The 18,618-nt window shown below is 31.6% G+C and overlaps 2 protein-coding genes across 4 annotated transcripts in view; one reads left to right on the top strand and one right to left on the bottom strand.

Annotated features, from left to right (window-relative positions):
• The window catches only part of LOC127699116 (dihydroxyacetone phosphate acyltransferase-like), a 226,750-nt gene that overhangs the window by 124,512 nt on the left and 83,620 nt on the right, over positions 1-18,618 (top strand). The gene's annotated exons all lie outside the window — the stretch shown is intronic.
• On the bottom strand, positions 2,852-10,983 carry LOC127699145 (uncharacterized). 2 transcript variants are annotated; one of them, XM_052202897.1, is made up of 5 exons: positions 10,664-10,982; positions 6,692-6,764; positions 5,937-6,002; positions 4,002-4,135; positions 2,852-3,483 (listed from the first exon to the last, which is right to left on the bottom strand). In XM_052202897.1, the coding sequence occupies exons 1-5, from the start codon at positions 10,770-10,772 to the stop codon at positions 3,275-3,277; spliced, it is 591 nt and encodes a 196-aa protein (XP_052058857.1). In that variant the 5' UTR covers positions 10,773-10,982; the 3' UTR covers positions 2,852-3,274. The 2 variants fall into 2 exon arrangements, with proteins under 2 accessions (XP_052058857.1, XP_052058859.1); XM_052202899.1 differs by lacking the exon at positions 5,937-6,002 and having other exon boundaries at positions 10,664-10,983.

The raw sequence follows: 18,618 nt of genomic DNA, 5'->3' as shown, positions 1-18,618 counted from the left end.
TAAGAATAAAATATTTGTTCAATACCTGTAAAATTATATTGCGATAATTTGTTACATCAATGTTTTTAAAAGTATTAAAACAAATGCAAAATGGCAAAAAAATAGATGATTCACTGACAAATCAGATCTGTTTAGAAAATTTGAGGAAAAGGAGACTAGATATACAGTGCTAAAATTATACTTCAAATGAAAATATTGCAATAATTGTAAAATTATATGGTGATGATTTGGTACATAAACTGTTTGTAAAATTTAAGGAATCTATTCAAAATGTAATAATCTACAATGAACCCCAGTTCTTAAGCTTGTATTTGATACCAAAATAATCAACATTTTTATACATTTTAAATGTTAAAGCTATGAACTATTTTGTGTTAAATAGTACTACTTTCGAGTTTTTTTTTTCATCCTGAACAGGCCTAACTTAGTAGCTCTTTACATTAGGGTACCTCCTTTGTTTGTAAAATGTATAAAAGAAAATCCATTAGGAAATAGTCGATTGATGCACAAATAATAAAAGCCATTATCCTCCTTAAAAGATAAATTTGTCATAGTCATTCATTGATTATCTCCTATGTTAGTACATTTACTAGTTATAACTGAAGAAATACATACTCCATAAAGAATTCTTCTTTCTCAGATCATTATTTGTTGGCCGTTGAAGATGTAATAAGTAAAAATAAAGTAGATTTTATCGGTCTTAATTGAGTTAAAATATTGATTATTTTTCATTTCTATCTGTTCAACACCAGAATCATGAGACCATTATCTACACATGCTACATACAGTTATAGGACAAACGCCAAATTTCATCCTAAAATTTAGGAGATATCAAATTGCGCCATTTATTGATGTTAATTAATCCATTCAACATATTACAACCTTTTATCAGACTCCCTGCTGGTAGAGATTAGAAAGTCAGATGAATGGGAATGAAACTTTTATCTGTGACCATGGTAATCAGACCACTGACCATAGAGACAAATAGATTATGTCGGAAATAATATATTAGATCAGAATTTGTAGAAGAACACTATTTTATAGAACCTTAAAGAGTGAAATTTGTTCCAGGAATACAACATATGTGTATATAATATATCATTAGTTACAGAAATGAATTACTAAATTAATAGTGACACAAGCATGTCAATTGCGATTCAAGGATTTTGAAAAGGGGAGACACCAAGGCATCGTTAGGAGTATCTACATCTGAATGTGAACCTGTTTAAGTCTTGAATTTAAATTATTGGAAAATATTTTTTATTTACACCATTATTTAAAAAATAATTCAAAATCGCTCGAATAAAAAAAGTTGAAAGACCAAAATAAAGTACAAAATTGAAGAGCAAAATTCAAAGTTCTGTCAACAGTTTATTTATAATAACATTAGTGCAAAAAAAAACTTATAACAGTAAAATATTGAAAAAAGAAAAAAAAAAATTCTCTGGATGCTGTCATTGTATAAAAGACGTGTCTGTCATTTAATAAATTCCGTGAAGGTTTAACAAAAATGTTGACATTTTAAAAAAGAAAATAACCAAAGAATGAATCTAAATGTTGATGACATGACTAGAGAAGGATTAGTTTAGTTTCAAAAATAATATTTTATTTTTAATTTTTCAAAAGTGCACAAACGGCAATTATACAATAGAAATACAGGGATTTGGAAACAAGAAGAACTTATATAAATCCTTTTCCCATAGAAGGATTGTTATGGTGTTATACCACAAAATCATAGTACGTCATATCAAAAAAGGGTTGAACAAAAATATTCCCTTGAATTTGACAGTTGTAGGAAATTAATCCTATATAAAAAAATTATGAGTCATAAACATATACATTTTGTTGTATCTTGGGTGTTTCAAAGCACCATTATTTTTTTTTTGTGTTTCTATAGAATATTTTGGGAACTTGAGGTTACATGGTTACTAAAGGTGGTACATAGGAAAAAAAGGGGTGAAAATTTGATTGGTTAACTTCCAGTGATGGTTATTTTCTTATATGCAATGAAAGGTTATGTGAAATTTTGTCAGTAGTACTGGACAGGATAAAACTTTACTCATGCCAAGTATTTCTTTATTTGAAACAAAGATAAATTCTGCACAATTTTTTGAATAGTGCAAATTTAACAAAGACTAATAGGGGAAAAACAATGGTGGTATAACACCTTATGTATAGCTTTGGCGACTTTAGTTGCAGGCTAGACAAATAGTAAATTGTAAAACTGGAAATATTGAAAATGTCAAGATTTTTTTTGGTGAAAGACATATTTGTAATGAATTTTGAACTACTTTATAAATTTTTAAAACTTGTGTTGGATTTTTTACACCATTATTTAGAGAAAACATTTTCAAAGTGTGCCTGTGGTACGAGAACATTAAATTCGATAACTTCTCAAGTTTCATTCCAGTATACAAAAAATATTTTACAAAATCACTCATTTCTTATTCATATTTATATTGTAGATTTAGTTATACGCTTAAATATAAAAATAAAATACTAAACACAAATACTCTGTTTTCAAATGTTTGCATTGCCTTGTATTAACTTTAACTAAAAAAGGGGGGAGGGGGTCCTTGTGAATATAAAATTCAAAAGTCAGAAGAGTTTGCCACTAGCTGATTCTGATAATAATCTATTTATGTGGAACAGTACTTTTACAATCTATAGTACACATGTGGTCATTTCTGGTCAGTCATCTAAAATATTGTGGTAATCAGACGGTTTCCTGCTGTGAAGACAAATAAACAAGTGTTTGAATAAATGATTTATCAATAAGCTGTTAATTGGTTAATGTTCTGGCTATTTTGCTGAAGAAACTCAAAATCTGGCGTTTGTCCTATAACTGCATAGATAGTAAGATGATTAAAGCTGTTATCCTAATGCTAGCAAGTTAAAGGTTTGGTTGGCTTGCTTGCTTTGTTTGTATAAATGTTTGCTCAAGCATTGTAATTAAGATTGACATCTGAAAACAATATAAAAAGGCGGAGTTAAACTTGTATACATTATATTTAAATTTGATTGGACATTATCAAATAATCAAATTTACCTATATACAGGTTTGACTTCGCCTACTTATATTGTTTGCAGATGTCAATCTTAAATACAATGCTTAAGCAAACATTCATACAAACAAAGCAAGCAAGCCAACCAAACCTTTAACTTGCTAGCATTAGGATAACAGCTTTAATAAAACATGGATCATTTCCTTGAATTATTTCCCTTGTTTGTAAAGTTACATTCCTTAAAGTTGACAATGAGAATGTGTGCTAGTTCATTTCCCCTGTCGGTAGAATTTATATCCAGCATTTGGTTCAAAGTCTTCATAGGTAATTTTCTCCTCTTCAGTCTGTGTATGGCATGACACCACATTTACTGGAGGTGTGTAGGTTTTTATGTAACGTGTTTCTGTCACTGTGTAAATAATTCCTTCTTTAAACGTCTTTAAAATGTATAAAAGTCCTGCTATAATTAAAGCTAGACCTGAAAAAAGACCATCAATGAAATGAGACAGCATATCAACGAAACAAAAAGGAAGAAATGAGGGTCAGAATGGAGTTTACAGATAAAGAGAATAATGGGCAAAATATAAAGAGTAAAGGTAAAATATTATTCAGAATGGAGGAAAAAATGGCAAAAGAATAAAGAATAGAGAACTTTGGACACGAAAACAAAGAATAGAAAGAATGGCATAAAAAATGTTTAAAATATAGATATGAAGAACCCACCCAGACCCTCAGGTATACTGAAGAATGACAGGTTAGAAAGCCGAACACTTTGATAAAGAACATCAAAATAAAAATAGACACTGACCATCATTTTGTCTTTTATTGCATCAAATTTGAAAAATTATCATGTATTGTATAATTATGTAATGTTTGCATGAATCAATTTTCAATCTACAAAGGTGAATCATATTTTCTCTTTGACAATGATTTTTTTTCAGAAAAAGAAATTTTAACGCAACAAATTCTGTATATCTATTATTCAAAATGAATTACCTGAAATAAAACCTAAGATAACTTTTGTACCAATCAGAAATATAGGTATAGTAAGCAATAAGTATAAAATGCCCTTCTTCCAGTTATCTATCCACATGACCACAGACCAACATCTACAACAGCATCCCTCTTTGCTGAAATGAAATAATAAATTGATTTACATGTAAAACAAACAATACTGTAACTTGGTTTATTTTTGCAGAATAAAAGTTTGCGACATTTGGGCCAAATCTGATTTTATACCCTGCTACAAAATGTTGGGGTGGGTCATTTCGGTTTACCCCCCGTCCGTAAGTCCATCTGTCTGTCCGTCCGTCCGTCCAGTAATCCGTCCCACATATAATGAACATTGTTTGTTCGGTTAACTCCTACTTAGGTGTTCAAGCTTTAACTTTTAAATTTATGTAGGACATTAAAACATATACTAAAGTTAGTCCTATAACATTTGACCTCGTGGGTAATATTTTCTATTTCTGTTTGTTTCTGATATTTTCTTTTTACTTATTTTGCTATTTGTTATTTGTTATTTACTGTTTTGACTATCAATGTGCTAGAACTTTCATAGCATGTCGGATGTTATTCATATTATTATATGGATTTGGATTTTCTTCATCTTTTTGAATCCTACAGTTTTTAAGATATTACTTTTATATTATGCAAGATATCATAACATTTATTAAAAGTGTATCTATTATCAGGATTATGATTATCTTTAAAATTTCTACTAATCGACAGAATGCTTTATCTTTTTTGGCGTGGTCATCAAATGTGTCTTTCAGATACAACCGTTGCAAATTGCATTTCAACATCATTACTATAAATCCAATGTTGGTGGCATTATATTCATGCATGCTCCGGGGGCATAATCTTTGTCTAGTTGATGATTTATTTTTATTTGTTTTGTTGTCCCTGGTTCAGATCTTCCCTAAAGATAAGATTTACCTGAGGGGATATTTTCCCGATTTGATTTTATTCACAAAATCAGCGGGAATAAAATTCTTGCGAAAAATTTCCCACTTTACACTATTTTTCAATATCCCAAACCTTGCATTTACCACATTTTGATTCTTGGCTGATGTTTAACACAGTGTGTATAAATTATCCATCCATACACAGGGTGTCTAAAGATACCTTTGATTGTACAAGTGGAGAAAAAGTACAATCAAACATGCTGATATCTATATAGATGATAAACTTTCAAAAGTAAACTTCAGTATGGTGTAACTACTACGTTATTAAAATATCTGCTATCATATCCTTGTGTCCAACACAAGATGAGAGTGATCTTGCATGCCACATGGCACATCCAATCTTGGCAAATAATGCATATAATTGAAAATGAAACAATGATCTAGATATCTGTGTTTGTGTAAGATAGCCTTTTGTGCTACATGTACATCAATCTAATATGTAAAGAAAACATCATCATACATTATATGAGCAGCTAATATTTATACTTAACACATCAGGGTCAATTTCAAATCCGATAACGTAACAGTCTGACTAATATCTGTACAACTGACTAATATCTGTACAACTCTTATATGCATGTAATAGTTGCCACTCGAGGTTAAACACCAATTCATCATATACCTATATATGCACACAAAGTGCGATAATATAATCAGCTCAGTAGTCAGTACTTCGGTATTGACATGATTTATAACAAACCTTTCTAAAATTGTCTGTTTATAAATTTTGAAATTATAAAGAAACTAAGGTTTCAACTCCCTCAGGCAAAGTTAACCTTAGATGAATTTGGCTATTTGTTTTAGGTATTTTTGTCATACAGCTCTTCAACTGTTTCGGTACTTATACATCCCTCGGATTTCAAATGTTTGCTTTGAGCGTTCCTGATGAAGGTAAATCCAGAAAAGCGCTTCGGACGCATGAAATTTAATTATTAAACGTGTTGTTTTAATTTTTTTGTTATACCTGCAGCATGTACATTTGTTTATCATCCAAGTTAGTTCTAGTAGTGTAACTAAAATACTGGCTGCTCTGAAAAAAAATGAAAATAGCAATTAATACATTTTACTACTAGTATTCAAATACTACACTACTGCTTATTTGGAACTTTTTACAATAATTTGTAAAATGTAATTGTATGGAAACAAAATTCTTTTAAATTTAAATTTAAATAAGCTATCATCCATTTTGCTTAGTAAACCAGCATTTGGATATCATATTTCAATTGCTTATGGACAAGTTTCTCCGAGTTTCTGAAGTTAATTTTTACTTTTTATAGTGTAAAAAGTTCGATAAAGGCTACTGACTTAAAAATTTAGCTGTAGAGAAACATTTAAGAATGTTCCTATAAATGTGTATAGACAAGACCCTTGTAGAAGTCTCTTAACATATAGATATCTAATTCTCTGTTGCTATTTTTATTTATTTATGATAATGCTAAGTTCGCCCCAGATATGCATGAAATATTTTCCACTGAAAGTTACGCATACACCAATCAGCCATACCACAAACACCACATTCTTCAAATAGCTAATTAAAACAATGAAATATGACAAAAGACAACTATTGACGACATTCCTGATAAGTTACAAGCAAATAATCATGTTCTGTTTGTCTCTCAATCTGGAGATGTAGCTTAAGATTCAGTATAAAACACACGTTCGTGTCATGTTAGAACTGGATTCAAGTTGTGTTAGATATCTTGAGAGGTTTTTACTTACAGTATGTACCAACCCCAGTATAATGGCGCTCCAGAAGCAAACTGTAGAGTTGTTACGCTGGTTGACCACATGACTGAAACAAGAAAGTAAATCATCATGATAAATGCTAGCCTGTTCGTTCAATAATAGTAATGTTTTCCTGGGACTAGAAAAACCCTAAAAGTATATCATCTATTGGTACAGGTGTATTACAGTACAGAAAGGATTTCAGTTTATTCAAAATCCTTTTGGGATAGAATAGATGCAACGGTTAGTACGTCAAGATGACTTATGATTCAAAAACATCCACGTGATTGTTTATGGTATTTGACCAAAACAAGGGAGAAAATACCAAGGGAAATATCAAATGCATCGAGTTGAAGAAAAACAGACTGCCATAACCGAAAACAAAACCGACACAAGACCATAATAAGCCCACAAAACACTACACAGAAAACTAAATATTGAGCAACATAAACCACACCAAAAAAGACAGGAATGAACTTTTTGCTGCGGAAGTGGTAAAAGTCAGTTGAAAATAGTTAGTATTGTTAGTTTACGTATAGTCTGTTTCTTTGGACTCTATTTCACTGGCCCGTCTTCTTTCGAGATTTCACATATTCCAAGTATGTAAAAAATGCAATTTGGGTGGTGATTATCAATTTGTTTGCATCTACAACTAAGCGGAAATGTCATACTCGCAATCGTGTATCGTTTGCTCTCATCAAAATGTTATCGAATGTGCATGGTAATATATAATTTACTAGTATTTTAAAAGATATTCAAGAAGGTTTTGTTTAGATTTAGAAATGTATTTTATCATATTTTTGTTTGTAATAAAAAATAAAATAACAAAAATACCGAACTCCAAGGAAAATTCAAATCGGAAAGTCCCGTACCAAATGGCAAAATCAAAAGCTCAAACACATCAAACGAATGTTCCAACTGTCATATTCTCGATTTGGTACAGGCATTTCCTTGTGTAGCAAATGGTGGATTAAACCTGGTTTTATAGCTAGCTAAACCTCTCACTTGTATGACAGTCGCATAAAATTCCATTATATTGACAACAATGTGTGAACAAAACAAACCGACTTAACAGGTAAAAATGTCAAAAAATGGGGTACAGCAGTCAACATTGTGTTATTACATTAATCACTATAAAAACAAACAAATATGTCAACAAAGAAAAACAAAATGGAATATAGACAAAGTACATAAGCAAAAATGAAATGTATTTTATCATATTTTTGTTTGTAATAAAAAATAAAATAACAAAAATACCGAACTCCAAGGAAAATTCAAATCGGAAAGTCCCGTACCAAATGGCAAAATCAAAAGCTCAAACACATCAAACGAATGGAAAACAACTGTCATATTCTTGATTTGGTACAGGCATTTCCTTGTGTAGCAAATGGTGGACTAAACCTGGTTTTATAGCTAGCTAAACCTCTCACTTGTATGACAGTCGCATAAAATTCCATTATATTGACAACAATGTGTGAACAAAACAAACCGACTTTAAAGGTAAAAATGTCAAAAAATGGGGTACAGCAGTCAACATTGTGTTATTACCTTAATCACTATAAAAACAAACAAATATGTCAACAAAGAAAAACAAAATGGCATATAGACAAAGCACATAAGCAAAAATGAAAGACAAGAATACAAAAAATTACCACAGCACAACACATTGGCGGGATGCATAAGTACCGAGCCACGCCAAAAGGAATTACCAAAAATGAACTAAACAGTAAAGTTAAATGATTTACAAAGATAAATGAAACACCACTATAACACGAAATTAAGATGATAAACAACATCAGTACCCAGAATCTATTCTTCAAGACCATCATGTATTATTTGTGAAGTTGATACGGAATATTTATCAACAAAGTATTGATACTTGCATTCTTTTTTATTGATTTTGTTTTCCTACTTATATCCAGTGAATTCCGGAATGCAAATAAATGAAAAAAAAAATATCCAGTATAATCCTGAATCATACTAACAAATAGTTTTCAGCAATGTTCTGGGTTATTCTTAAAATTTAGGACGATTCAGGATCCTCTTAGATCACATATAGATGTATCCCAATTTATATTTTACTAGATATTATAATTCTGGTCTGTACTAGATTTTTTGTATTGTAACATATACACATTAAATCGTCTAGTATTGATGTTATGGAAATATATTATTAATTCGTATATTTTAACAAATTTGATTCGTTTAGGGATAGTCACATGTTAAACTATATTTTCGAAGGTAGAGAGAAAACGGCGGATAGCAAAAAGCATATTGCACGGTTATTTTTAGAATATCTAAAAACCGATATACTTTGTGACGTCATGTAATGAATTTCAGGATATTGTTCAACGTTTTGAAACAAATGACATCTGTGATCGATTATTTGACAAAATTTTTTTTTAAATACATAAGATGTCAAACAAACAAAAAAAAGTAAATGAAATAACAACTAATATGTTGTTATTGTCAAGGAGACAATATAATATCTATAAAATTCCAACAAAATCAAATGACGATTTTGATACAAATATGGTCGAAAATTAATAATATAACAAATATAGCCTTTGTATGAGGTCAATACAGGATATATCGACCCAAAGAAGTATATCGACCTCGGACTTCGTCCTCAGTCAATATACTTCTTTCAGGTCAATATATCCTTGTATCGACCTCATACAAAGGCTATATTTGTATAATATAAAAGTATGATGACATTGTCATAAAATTTCATATGATAACTATTCACATTATTACCGGGAAAGAATTGTCTATAATATGAAATGTATCATATATGACAGATTGAATGAATCCTCTGATTCGATTCTTGACATTTTAGACGACAAAAACGTACAGTAGCAATGTCCTTTCCCTCGTCATGCCTGTACTCACAATTGTCGAAATTTTCAAGAAAACATCAAAATCTTAAGTTTTAGACTAAAAGTCACGAAGTATGACAGTATTTAATGAGTTAGATTGCGTGAATCGTCCGAAGCTTTTCTTCTGTCAAGGGTATTAATTGCAAACTCTTCCAATCTATGCTGCCAAGGATTTGTATAGTAAGACTTACTATACAAATACTTGATGCTGCTAATGAGTTGAACTCAAATGTGTAAGTACATACTGTACAGGGAAAGTGATATATCAGCATTTTAGTCAACAGCAGTTTACCGATGTTCAAATCTATATAAGTAGATTAAGAAGATAAAAATCAAGGTAACAGAAAAAAAATTGAGGAGCGCGGAAAAGCAGCAAATATCAAATTTAAAGGTCTCGTGATAGCTTGTTCATCTCGAGTATGGGAGGTCGTGAGTTCGATCATCGAAACCAAACCAAAAGTCTTGGGCTTTGGTATTTGCAGCTTCTCCGATAAGCAAGCGGCGTTTAGGGCTAAGAGCAGATACTGGTTGGCTTGCAGTCGGAATAATATGTCTAGGGAGGATGACATGCCACAGTCTTTCTGCGAATTGTTACCTTGTGAAGCAGCACGTTAAAATCCGGCTCAGCGTTCTAGTTTAGTACAACTCAGGGTCATATTCATATCTCAACAACATGTTCTTGTCCTGATATGGAATGCATGTAATATTCGCCACTGACCATTTAAACGCCAGTCGATCATCGATTATCCAAGTTTAAAGCTGGTTTTCCTGATCCAGAGTCATAGAACTCAACACAACCTGCGACTATCACAAGACCACCGGGTTGGCGTATGGGTTGTTGGTCACGAAGGGGAAGGGGAATGCAGGACTATATATATGTAACATTCCAATAAAATAAAAAAATGAAAGCTTTTTTTTTAATTAACCTCTACTCTAAAATGTTAAGTCAGTATTTTTGCAGTGTTCATTATACGAATTTTTTTTAGATAGGCATTTCTTGGAAGTTTGCATTTCATTATGAACAGGCTTATTCCATCTGTGAATAGACCATGGTATGATGGCAGACTGAATTCATTGTAAAACTCACGTGCTAGGGTGCCCATGGTCCATAGTCTGGCTACTGCCGGTATATAAGCCAAAAGCTTAGGTTGTGTTGGTGGTCCAGTTTCAGTCCTAAGGATACGATCCTTTTCCATCACAAAGTAGCATTTTACAAACTAACACACATGGTTAACCTATCAATATCTGTACACAAATGCCACGCAATACTCGATTTAAACTATTTAAACTATTTTTGTCTATAATTTACACACTTTGTATATACATACATGTATTTAAAAAGTTTGTGTATATAAAAGGGTTTAAAATCCTTGTCCTCTCATGTAGAACGACATAAATACAAGATTTTATCTATCATGTTTATTCAGATGTTGCAAGCTGTTGTCATCGATTTTTTTCGACATTCAGTTTGTTGTGGATTTGGGCGAACTATTATTTGAGATTTAGTGATGCTTATAATTACAACAATAAAGATATGTGTATTTGTTTCATACCCAGTCATCATAGTATAAGGTCCTTTCATCGGCACATTGTCCCTATTTGATGCGGGGAAATATATGTGGATTAAAAACTCACGAATTAGGAGTCAATCGGAAAATGCCGTCACTGCGAAATTTAGAGAATTAGATTTTGTGGTTAATAACCGATATCATGAATCCACTGTAAATCAGTATTAGCATTTATATTCAATGTCATTGTCATGCTTTAACCACATAATTGTCACGGAATAGAAGTTCCTTCGTGATATAAGTTCCAAATGGAAACAATATTCTGGAATGATTATTTCCACTGGAATAAATATTACAGTAAATGTTCGTAACGGAATAAATTGTATAGAATATTTGTTCCAACAGGAACAGATATTATGACATTGTTTACATAATGACCATGCTTTTGCTGAAGCATACAAACTTGGTATTCTTCACGCTCATTTATATCGGTGCTTATCCATTTGAAGTCTCGAAAGAGTCGAGCAGTTCCAGACTATTCTACTTCGCCGCTTGTTGGTTTTGACGCTTTGTATGTTCTAATAATTAAGAAACGTCTGTATTTGTTTCAAACCTGAAACTGTCTTCAGTTTTGGTTGTCTGTATATATGCCCATTTTCGGAAAGGGGACCAGAAAAAAGATATCTGATAATTTTTTGGGCGGAATGAAAACCATTGCCTCTGGAAGTGGTCATTAGGACTATATGCCCGCTGCATCAATTGAATTTGAATGTCTTTCTAACACCACGGGTGTCAATCGGTATATCGAGAAAAATGATCGTGAAAGAATAACTAACGGTGGTCAAGCATTGCAATCGGATCTTGTACGTTTTGTATCTATAATGGTCGCATTCCAATATTTCATGATATATTTGAAACTTAATCTTTGTTGTGTCAAGAAGTCCAGTAAAATAAAAGAATGTTGTTAATTGAAAAAGTTCATATTATTTTTTAAAAAGTATAATTTTGTTGATTTTTAATCAAAATTGATCGTGAAAAATCATTCAACGCATTATTTTCATCGTGAAAGACAAGGCGTGACCAGACTTAAGGGCATACGATACAGTTTCGATCCCACGGTGATTTTTTCACGAAAATTTGCATACAAGCTATTTTTCACCTGGTCAATTGAAATATGCAATAAAAAATATACCTGCATGTGCTAAATTTAGAGATAAATGGGGTCGAAATTTTAGACATTTACATAAAATTTCCGTTTCTTGGACATTTCTATCCTTTTGATAGACATATTAAACTTTTTTGTTTCAAAAGATAAACACATGCGTATTTTTGTAAAACGATTTGGAATATCTTCTTTACAAGTATCTGGTGGTTTTCTCCTGGAAATATCTTAATATGTACGTTTTTGCTTCCGTAAGGTTTAAACCAAAGAAGCTATATCATTTAATTTGACATATACAGGTGTATCGAAGATGTTCTTTCCATTAACAATACAAACTTTTCTGATTGGGTCCCATTTATAGTCATGAACTAAAGATTACAGACACCACATATTCAGATTCCTTAGCCTCATTTTCAGACATATACTCCGAATTTGATTACAGCGGTTATCTCAATACCAGAGTATTTAGTGTCCATCAGTTCGAAAAATCGTGCACAAGACTTTGAAAGTCGTGCACACGGGCTGAAAAGTCGTGCGAACGAGGTTCAAAGTCGTGTGAAAGATTATTCAGACTAGTGCGCACCAGATTAAATCTCCGGCAAACGAAAAAAATGTATTTACTTGACACTTAATTGGCTCCGTATTTATGCTTTACTATACTGACTGTATCATCAACTACAAAAACTTTTTTGTTTGCGTCTTTGTTTGATTTAACAAGTGTGTTTGCTCATAGGCACTCATACCACATCTTCTTATTTATATTGAATATTAAATATAGTTGTGTTGTATTTCTGTGTATGTTTACACAATTTTAGGTGCTGGATCCAAGATATAGCCACGTTAACCAATTATGCCTGTTTGGGCTGCTTACATTGGGCAATATTATGGAACATTAAACAACTGTCAAACAAGTGGGCGTATTAGCTAGCTAGAAATCAGATTTAACCCACCATTTTCTTAGGAAAATGCCTGTGTCAAGTTAGGAATATAGCAGTTGTTTTCCTGCGGGTTTTTTTAACAATGTTTTTTCCAATTTTTCAAAAATCACCAAATGTCTTCGTTTTATAGATATGACTGTGCATAAAAATTAAGGGAAATCAGATGAGAAAATCTTAACTTTTCAAACGACATTAAACTTATGCAGGACTGACAGACGGACTTAGATTGTTAAAGCCACTAGTCGGTGTGTATTATCAAATAATCAGATCTAGCCCTATTCACAAACAAAAGTGAAGCGGAATAAGTCATGCAAATCCATTCTTTTGTTATACCAATTACAAATATGAATTATCATTTGTTTAAACAAAGACTTGATCGTTTTCGTGGATTTTTGCAATAACGAATTAGCGGCCGCAGATCTTTTCATCAAAATGCGGTACCCTATCTTTCACGATCCGAAATATCAAATTTTTACAAATATTATCATTTTTGCAAAGTTTCTGATTAAACAGAATCAAAATAACTTTAAGATTTATTTTAAACAGTAAAATTGAACGATATTTTTAAGAGAAAGGTAGTTTGTGCATTAGAAATTTGAAAAAAAACATGTTTGTTTACATTTTTATTTCTCTGAAATTTCGATGAGCAATCTGCCTTTTGTGGTTTTGTAAAAACGGTGTACTTTTAAGCCTTGGTTTTTCTCGGATACTGATCATAATGTTGAACCCTTTTGACAAACAATTTTATTTTTCCAATATTTGTCACTATAATTGATTAAATTAGATTATTTACTGACATTGCATTTGTCATCTCGATAAGTTTCATTCACGATCCTATACCAGATCTTTCACGATCCAATCGCAATACCTGACCACCGTTACTTATTCTTTCACGTTCATTTTTCTCGATATACCAAAAGACAGCCGTGAACACGACATATAATTATATCTGTAAATGTCTTAAATCAAACATTCACGTTTTTGGATTTTTTTTATTTCTTCATCACGTCTTCTGATTCATGCGGAAACTTCACAGTGTAGTGAAGTTAATATTTTGAAATGATCACAATATACCCTAGGCAATGAACATATCTTCAGAATTTCGTATAATCTTATTAAATTTTGAGCTTAAATCTTGAATAAAAATTATCTATTAAGACGATTGTTATGTTAAAAGATAGACTGTATTTAAGATAATAGATAATAGAGAGTTTATCTAAAGAGATGACAACAGAATTTATCAAGCAAGCGACACTAAAACGTAAGAGTAAAGACGGGTCCAGAATAAAAGTGACATGTCTTCCTCTTGACTATTACATTAAAAATTCGGCTAATCGCGTCGTTCTTCTTTACAAAGCAGTGTTCATATATCGCGTTGATCTGTCACTAGTATTATCGTCATGAATATGCATTTAAATTGCCGCTGGGCGTGAAATAGCCATCAATCATCATCATCTAAAGAGAATTGTTATGACCTCTGTGTTAAGAGGTTACAGGCAACGGAGTTAGTTGAAGAAACTAGCAACAGAAACACGAAGCAGGTCTTGATATATTGGTCGCTACAATAAGTTTCATATCTTAAAAGTAACAATATGGACTTCGTAGATTTTAAGAGTAATTGTAAATAATACAAATTGTGTTGACAAGATTCTTTTCCGTCATTATGTTTGCTATTGATCTTTTCTATAAGTCTTAGAATGCTTGTTTATTACAGATCTTTTATTTTTACCGATCGTTTCCGAATTCCATTCTAGGTATTTTTCATTTCCTATCGTTAATTATCCATTTTTAGATGGTGACGTTCCCTTGTCACCATCTTATGGTGTTTATATATCTCAACTTGTACGATTCGCTCGTGTATGTAACAACGAATTAGATTTTAGCGAGAGAAATTTATGTATTACTGAAAAATTATTACACCAGGGTTTTCGATATCATAAACTAGTCAAAACAGTTACTAAATTTTATTATCGGTATAAGGACATCAGTCGTAAATATAACTCAACATGCAGACATCTTATACGTTCGGGTATTTCACATCCAATCTCACTGCATGAAATGATACGTTTACAAAATTTATTCATATATTAAATTTCTAGTTTTGAATTTAAGGTCTGATTTATGAAGAATTATTTTAGTAGTTTATGAAAATTTCATAATTTTGTTAAATTTCTTATTTTCTTAAGTTTAATTCCGATTTATGGGTTATTAAATTTGTTATTTATTTGAAAAATAATACCAGTTTAAATTTGTTATTTAAAAGGTTTAAATCTAGTTTATCACCGTTAAATTTTTCGTTTAAATGTACGTTTATTTTTTAACAAAACTATTAATATAAGACAATTTAATTTATTCAGATTTAAAAATATCTTTAAACTAGGTTGAAATTTGGGAATTTATTTGCTTTATTAAATTTAGTTTAAACTTATGTTAAATTAGAAATTTTCCAGTGAAGTAAATGCATATAATTTTTTTCAATTTGAAATTTAATATGCATAAAATATGTATTTAATTTCCTATTAAATGCATCATTTCATGCAGTGTCTTTTATGGTAATATTCTTTACAAAGCACAAAAATGTCAGTATTCACCTCAAAAGCTAACAAAACCTTTAAACAGACTTATTAAGAAGGGATATAGTTACGATACTGTTGTCAGGTCATTAAAGATTGCATATTTTGGCTTTTATATTGATTCACTTATAGGGTCTTTGCATCGGAATTAAACATATTTATTCTAAAACCAGTTGTTGGCATGACACGGGTTATGTTCTTCTCATATATTTTATGATGGTATAATATTAAACCCCTAACAGGAGGGATTGTGCCTGATATTCATATGATGAAGACATAATCTTTCAATCAGTTTAATTGAGGTCTGGAGCTGGCATGTCAGTAACTGCTAGTAGTCTGTTGTTATTTATGTATTATTGTCATTTTGTTTATTTTCTTTTGTTTCCTATTCTGACATCGGACTCGGACTTCTCTTAAACTGAGTTTTACTTTGCGTACTGTTGTGCGTTTGTTTTTTCTACATTGGCTAGAGGTATAGGGGGAGGGTTGAGATCTCAAAAAACATGTTTAACCCCGTCGCATTTTTGCGCCTGTCCAAGTCAGGAGCCTCTGGCCTTTGTTAATCTTGTATCATTTTTAATTTTAGTTTCTTGTGTATAATTTGGAGTTTAGTATGACGTCTATTATCACTGAACTAGTATACATATTTGTTTAGAGGCCAGCTGAAGGACGCCTCCGGGTGCGGGGGTTTCTCGCTGCATTGAAGACCCATGGGTGGCCTTCGGCTGTAGTCTGCTCTGTTCGGGTTGTTGTCTCTTTGACACATTCCCCATTTCCATTCTCAATTTTATGTACAGTTATGTTCCCACACTGAGCTGGCATATTCGAGTATTGGTCTTACAAGGCTTCAACATTATTTCACAATTCAAATTTAAATATCTATGGCAAAAGTAGATTACAGTTATCGATTATGACGGTGCATGCTGTAATTAGTTATAAAACCTTCGATTTCAAATGATAGATATCATAAAGAATCATGCGGATATTGACAAAAAAGCGATCTCAGTTCAGTGTAGTGAGCATACACAGCATATTAAGTCTATAAAAGAGCACCTGCAAATCAACTTCTTTTTTACTCTTATAAAAAGTCGTGTTGACCTTTAGTCGTCTTCTGTGTATATCCCTTTTTACTCAAATCTTATTTTTGACAACTGCAGATAGTCTTATTCTAATTTTTTTTTTTGATTGAACAAGTATAAATGATTGTTTGATTTATATTTGCATGATATCCAGTCACCATTCCAGTGGCAAATATTATAAGTATAATCTGCAGATAAAAAGTAATATGCAGTACCTTATATTTGACCAATAAGACTATGCTACTGAATGTCTTCTCAATTTTCATGAGCTGACTTAATGTCTCAACAATATAAATTATGCCAATAACCTCCCTTTATTTATGTCATGATTATAATATGATTAGAACCTCAAAATACCAGTTTAAAGATGTACTTAGGTGAAATTAAAAAAATCTAGAATTTAAAATTGATACTATAAGACAGAAGAGCATTAGTTAGGGAACAAAACAAGCTAAAAATATTAATAGGTTATGGAGCTCCTTTTCGCGAAATTTCATTTTTTTTAAATGGCGGGAAAAGGCTGACTCGGACTTTTACCTTATATTTGCATTGGTGTTATTTGGGTCTTAAATCGAAAGAAAAGAAACTAGAATCTACTTAAATTTTGGTAAATGACCTTTTATTATTCTGAGTTATTGAAGTCTTATATGAAAAGAAAAATGGGTGTTATGGGGCAAAATATTTTACCCTGTATCATAGGAAAAAAACCAAGGAGTCCGAACATCTGACACAAATCCCGAATTATCATAATTTGATATGGTCATAAATTTTTATAAATTAACTGTTTACATAACTTTATATTTTTGAAATACTAATTAAGGCTTTTCTACCTCAGGAATAGATTACCTTAGCTGTATTTGGAAAAACTTTTAGGAAATTTTGGTCCTCAATGCTCTTCAACTTGTACTTTATTTGGCCTTTTTAACTTTTTTTGATTCGAGCGTCACTGATGAGTCTTTTGTAGACGAAACATGGTGCAAATCCAAATTTCAATCCTGGTATCTTTGATGAGTTTATCCTAAACCTCACCTAAGTACATCCTTAAAGTCTCAAATTTGGTGGTTTAGTGAGCTCACCATTTACCACATCTTTGTTCACCAATAAAACCTGGTCTCCATGAAGTAGCCAAGTGTGCTGAAAGTGGCATAAAACGCCCAACAATCAATCATTATTCTGTCTAGGTACATCACTGACATTTTAAGATTATATGTGGTAGCTTAACATTTTCAGCTCTTTGCATTTAAGCTTGGTATATATCAGCTACCAAATTTCAGCACAAAACTGATAAACCATAGTGCCAAAATTGAATTTCATATTCATAATTTTTAAAAATGTCTAAATCTAATGGTCAATATAGTGTACCAGTCAGAATGAAACTTGTATTTGAAACTACTAAATATACAATCATAAACAAATATCAACTAAATATTGACAACAAAATGATTGAATGATTTTTTTGGTGTTTTAACTCCACATTCAGCACTATTGGCTATATCATGGAAACCAATTTTTATTGGTTGAGGAAGACAGTGTGCCCAGAGATTCCACCTTGGACAGAAAAACAGGCAGTTCCATTGCACCTGCCAGGTGTGTGGGGTTCAAACTCACAATCTCAGTGTTGACAGGCTAGTGATATAGTTGATGAACTACTTCGATAACTCAGCCAACTAGTCCAACTGGACAACAAAAAGACAACTATCATTGATTACTTCCTTTACTGTTTTGAATTATTTAGGCCAATGTCCAGTTGTGTCAGATGAAAAGACCAAAGGAAGATAGAAG

The sequence above is a fragment of the Mytilus californianus genome, unplaced genomic scaffold (assembly GCF_021869535.1).
Source record: "Mytilus californianus isolate M0D057914Y unplaced genomic scaffold, xbMytCali1.0.p SCAF_4, whole genome shotgun sequence".
Classification (NCBI taxonomy): Eukaryota; Metazoa; Mollusca; class Bivalvia; order Mytilida; family Mytilidae; genus Mytilus; species Mytilus californianus.
This window is presented reverse-complemented; position numbering and strand designations above follow the sequence as displayed.

Bases quoted from the DNA above. Each gene is read 5' to 3' on its own strand.
- LOC127699145 (XM_052202897.1), bottom strand. From the start codon at position 10,772: ATGGAAAAGGATCGTATCCTTAGGACTGAAACTGGACCACCAACACAA. The intron at 4,136-5,936 runs GTATAACAAAAA...ATTTCATTTCAG, and splicing joins AACAAATGTACATGCTGCAG to CAAAGAGGGATGCTGTTGTA. The intron at 3,484-4,001 runs GTAATTCATTTT...GTCTTTTTTCAG, and splicing joins TATCTTAGGTTTTATTTCAG to GTCTAGCTTTAATTATAGCA.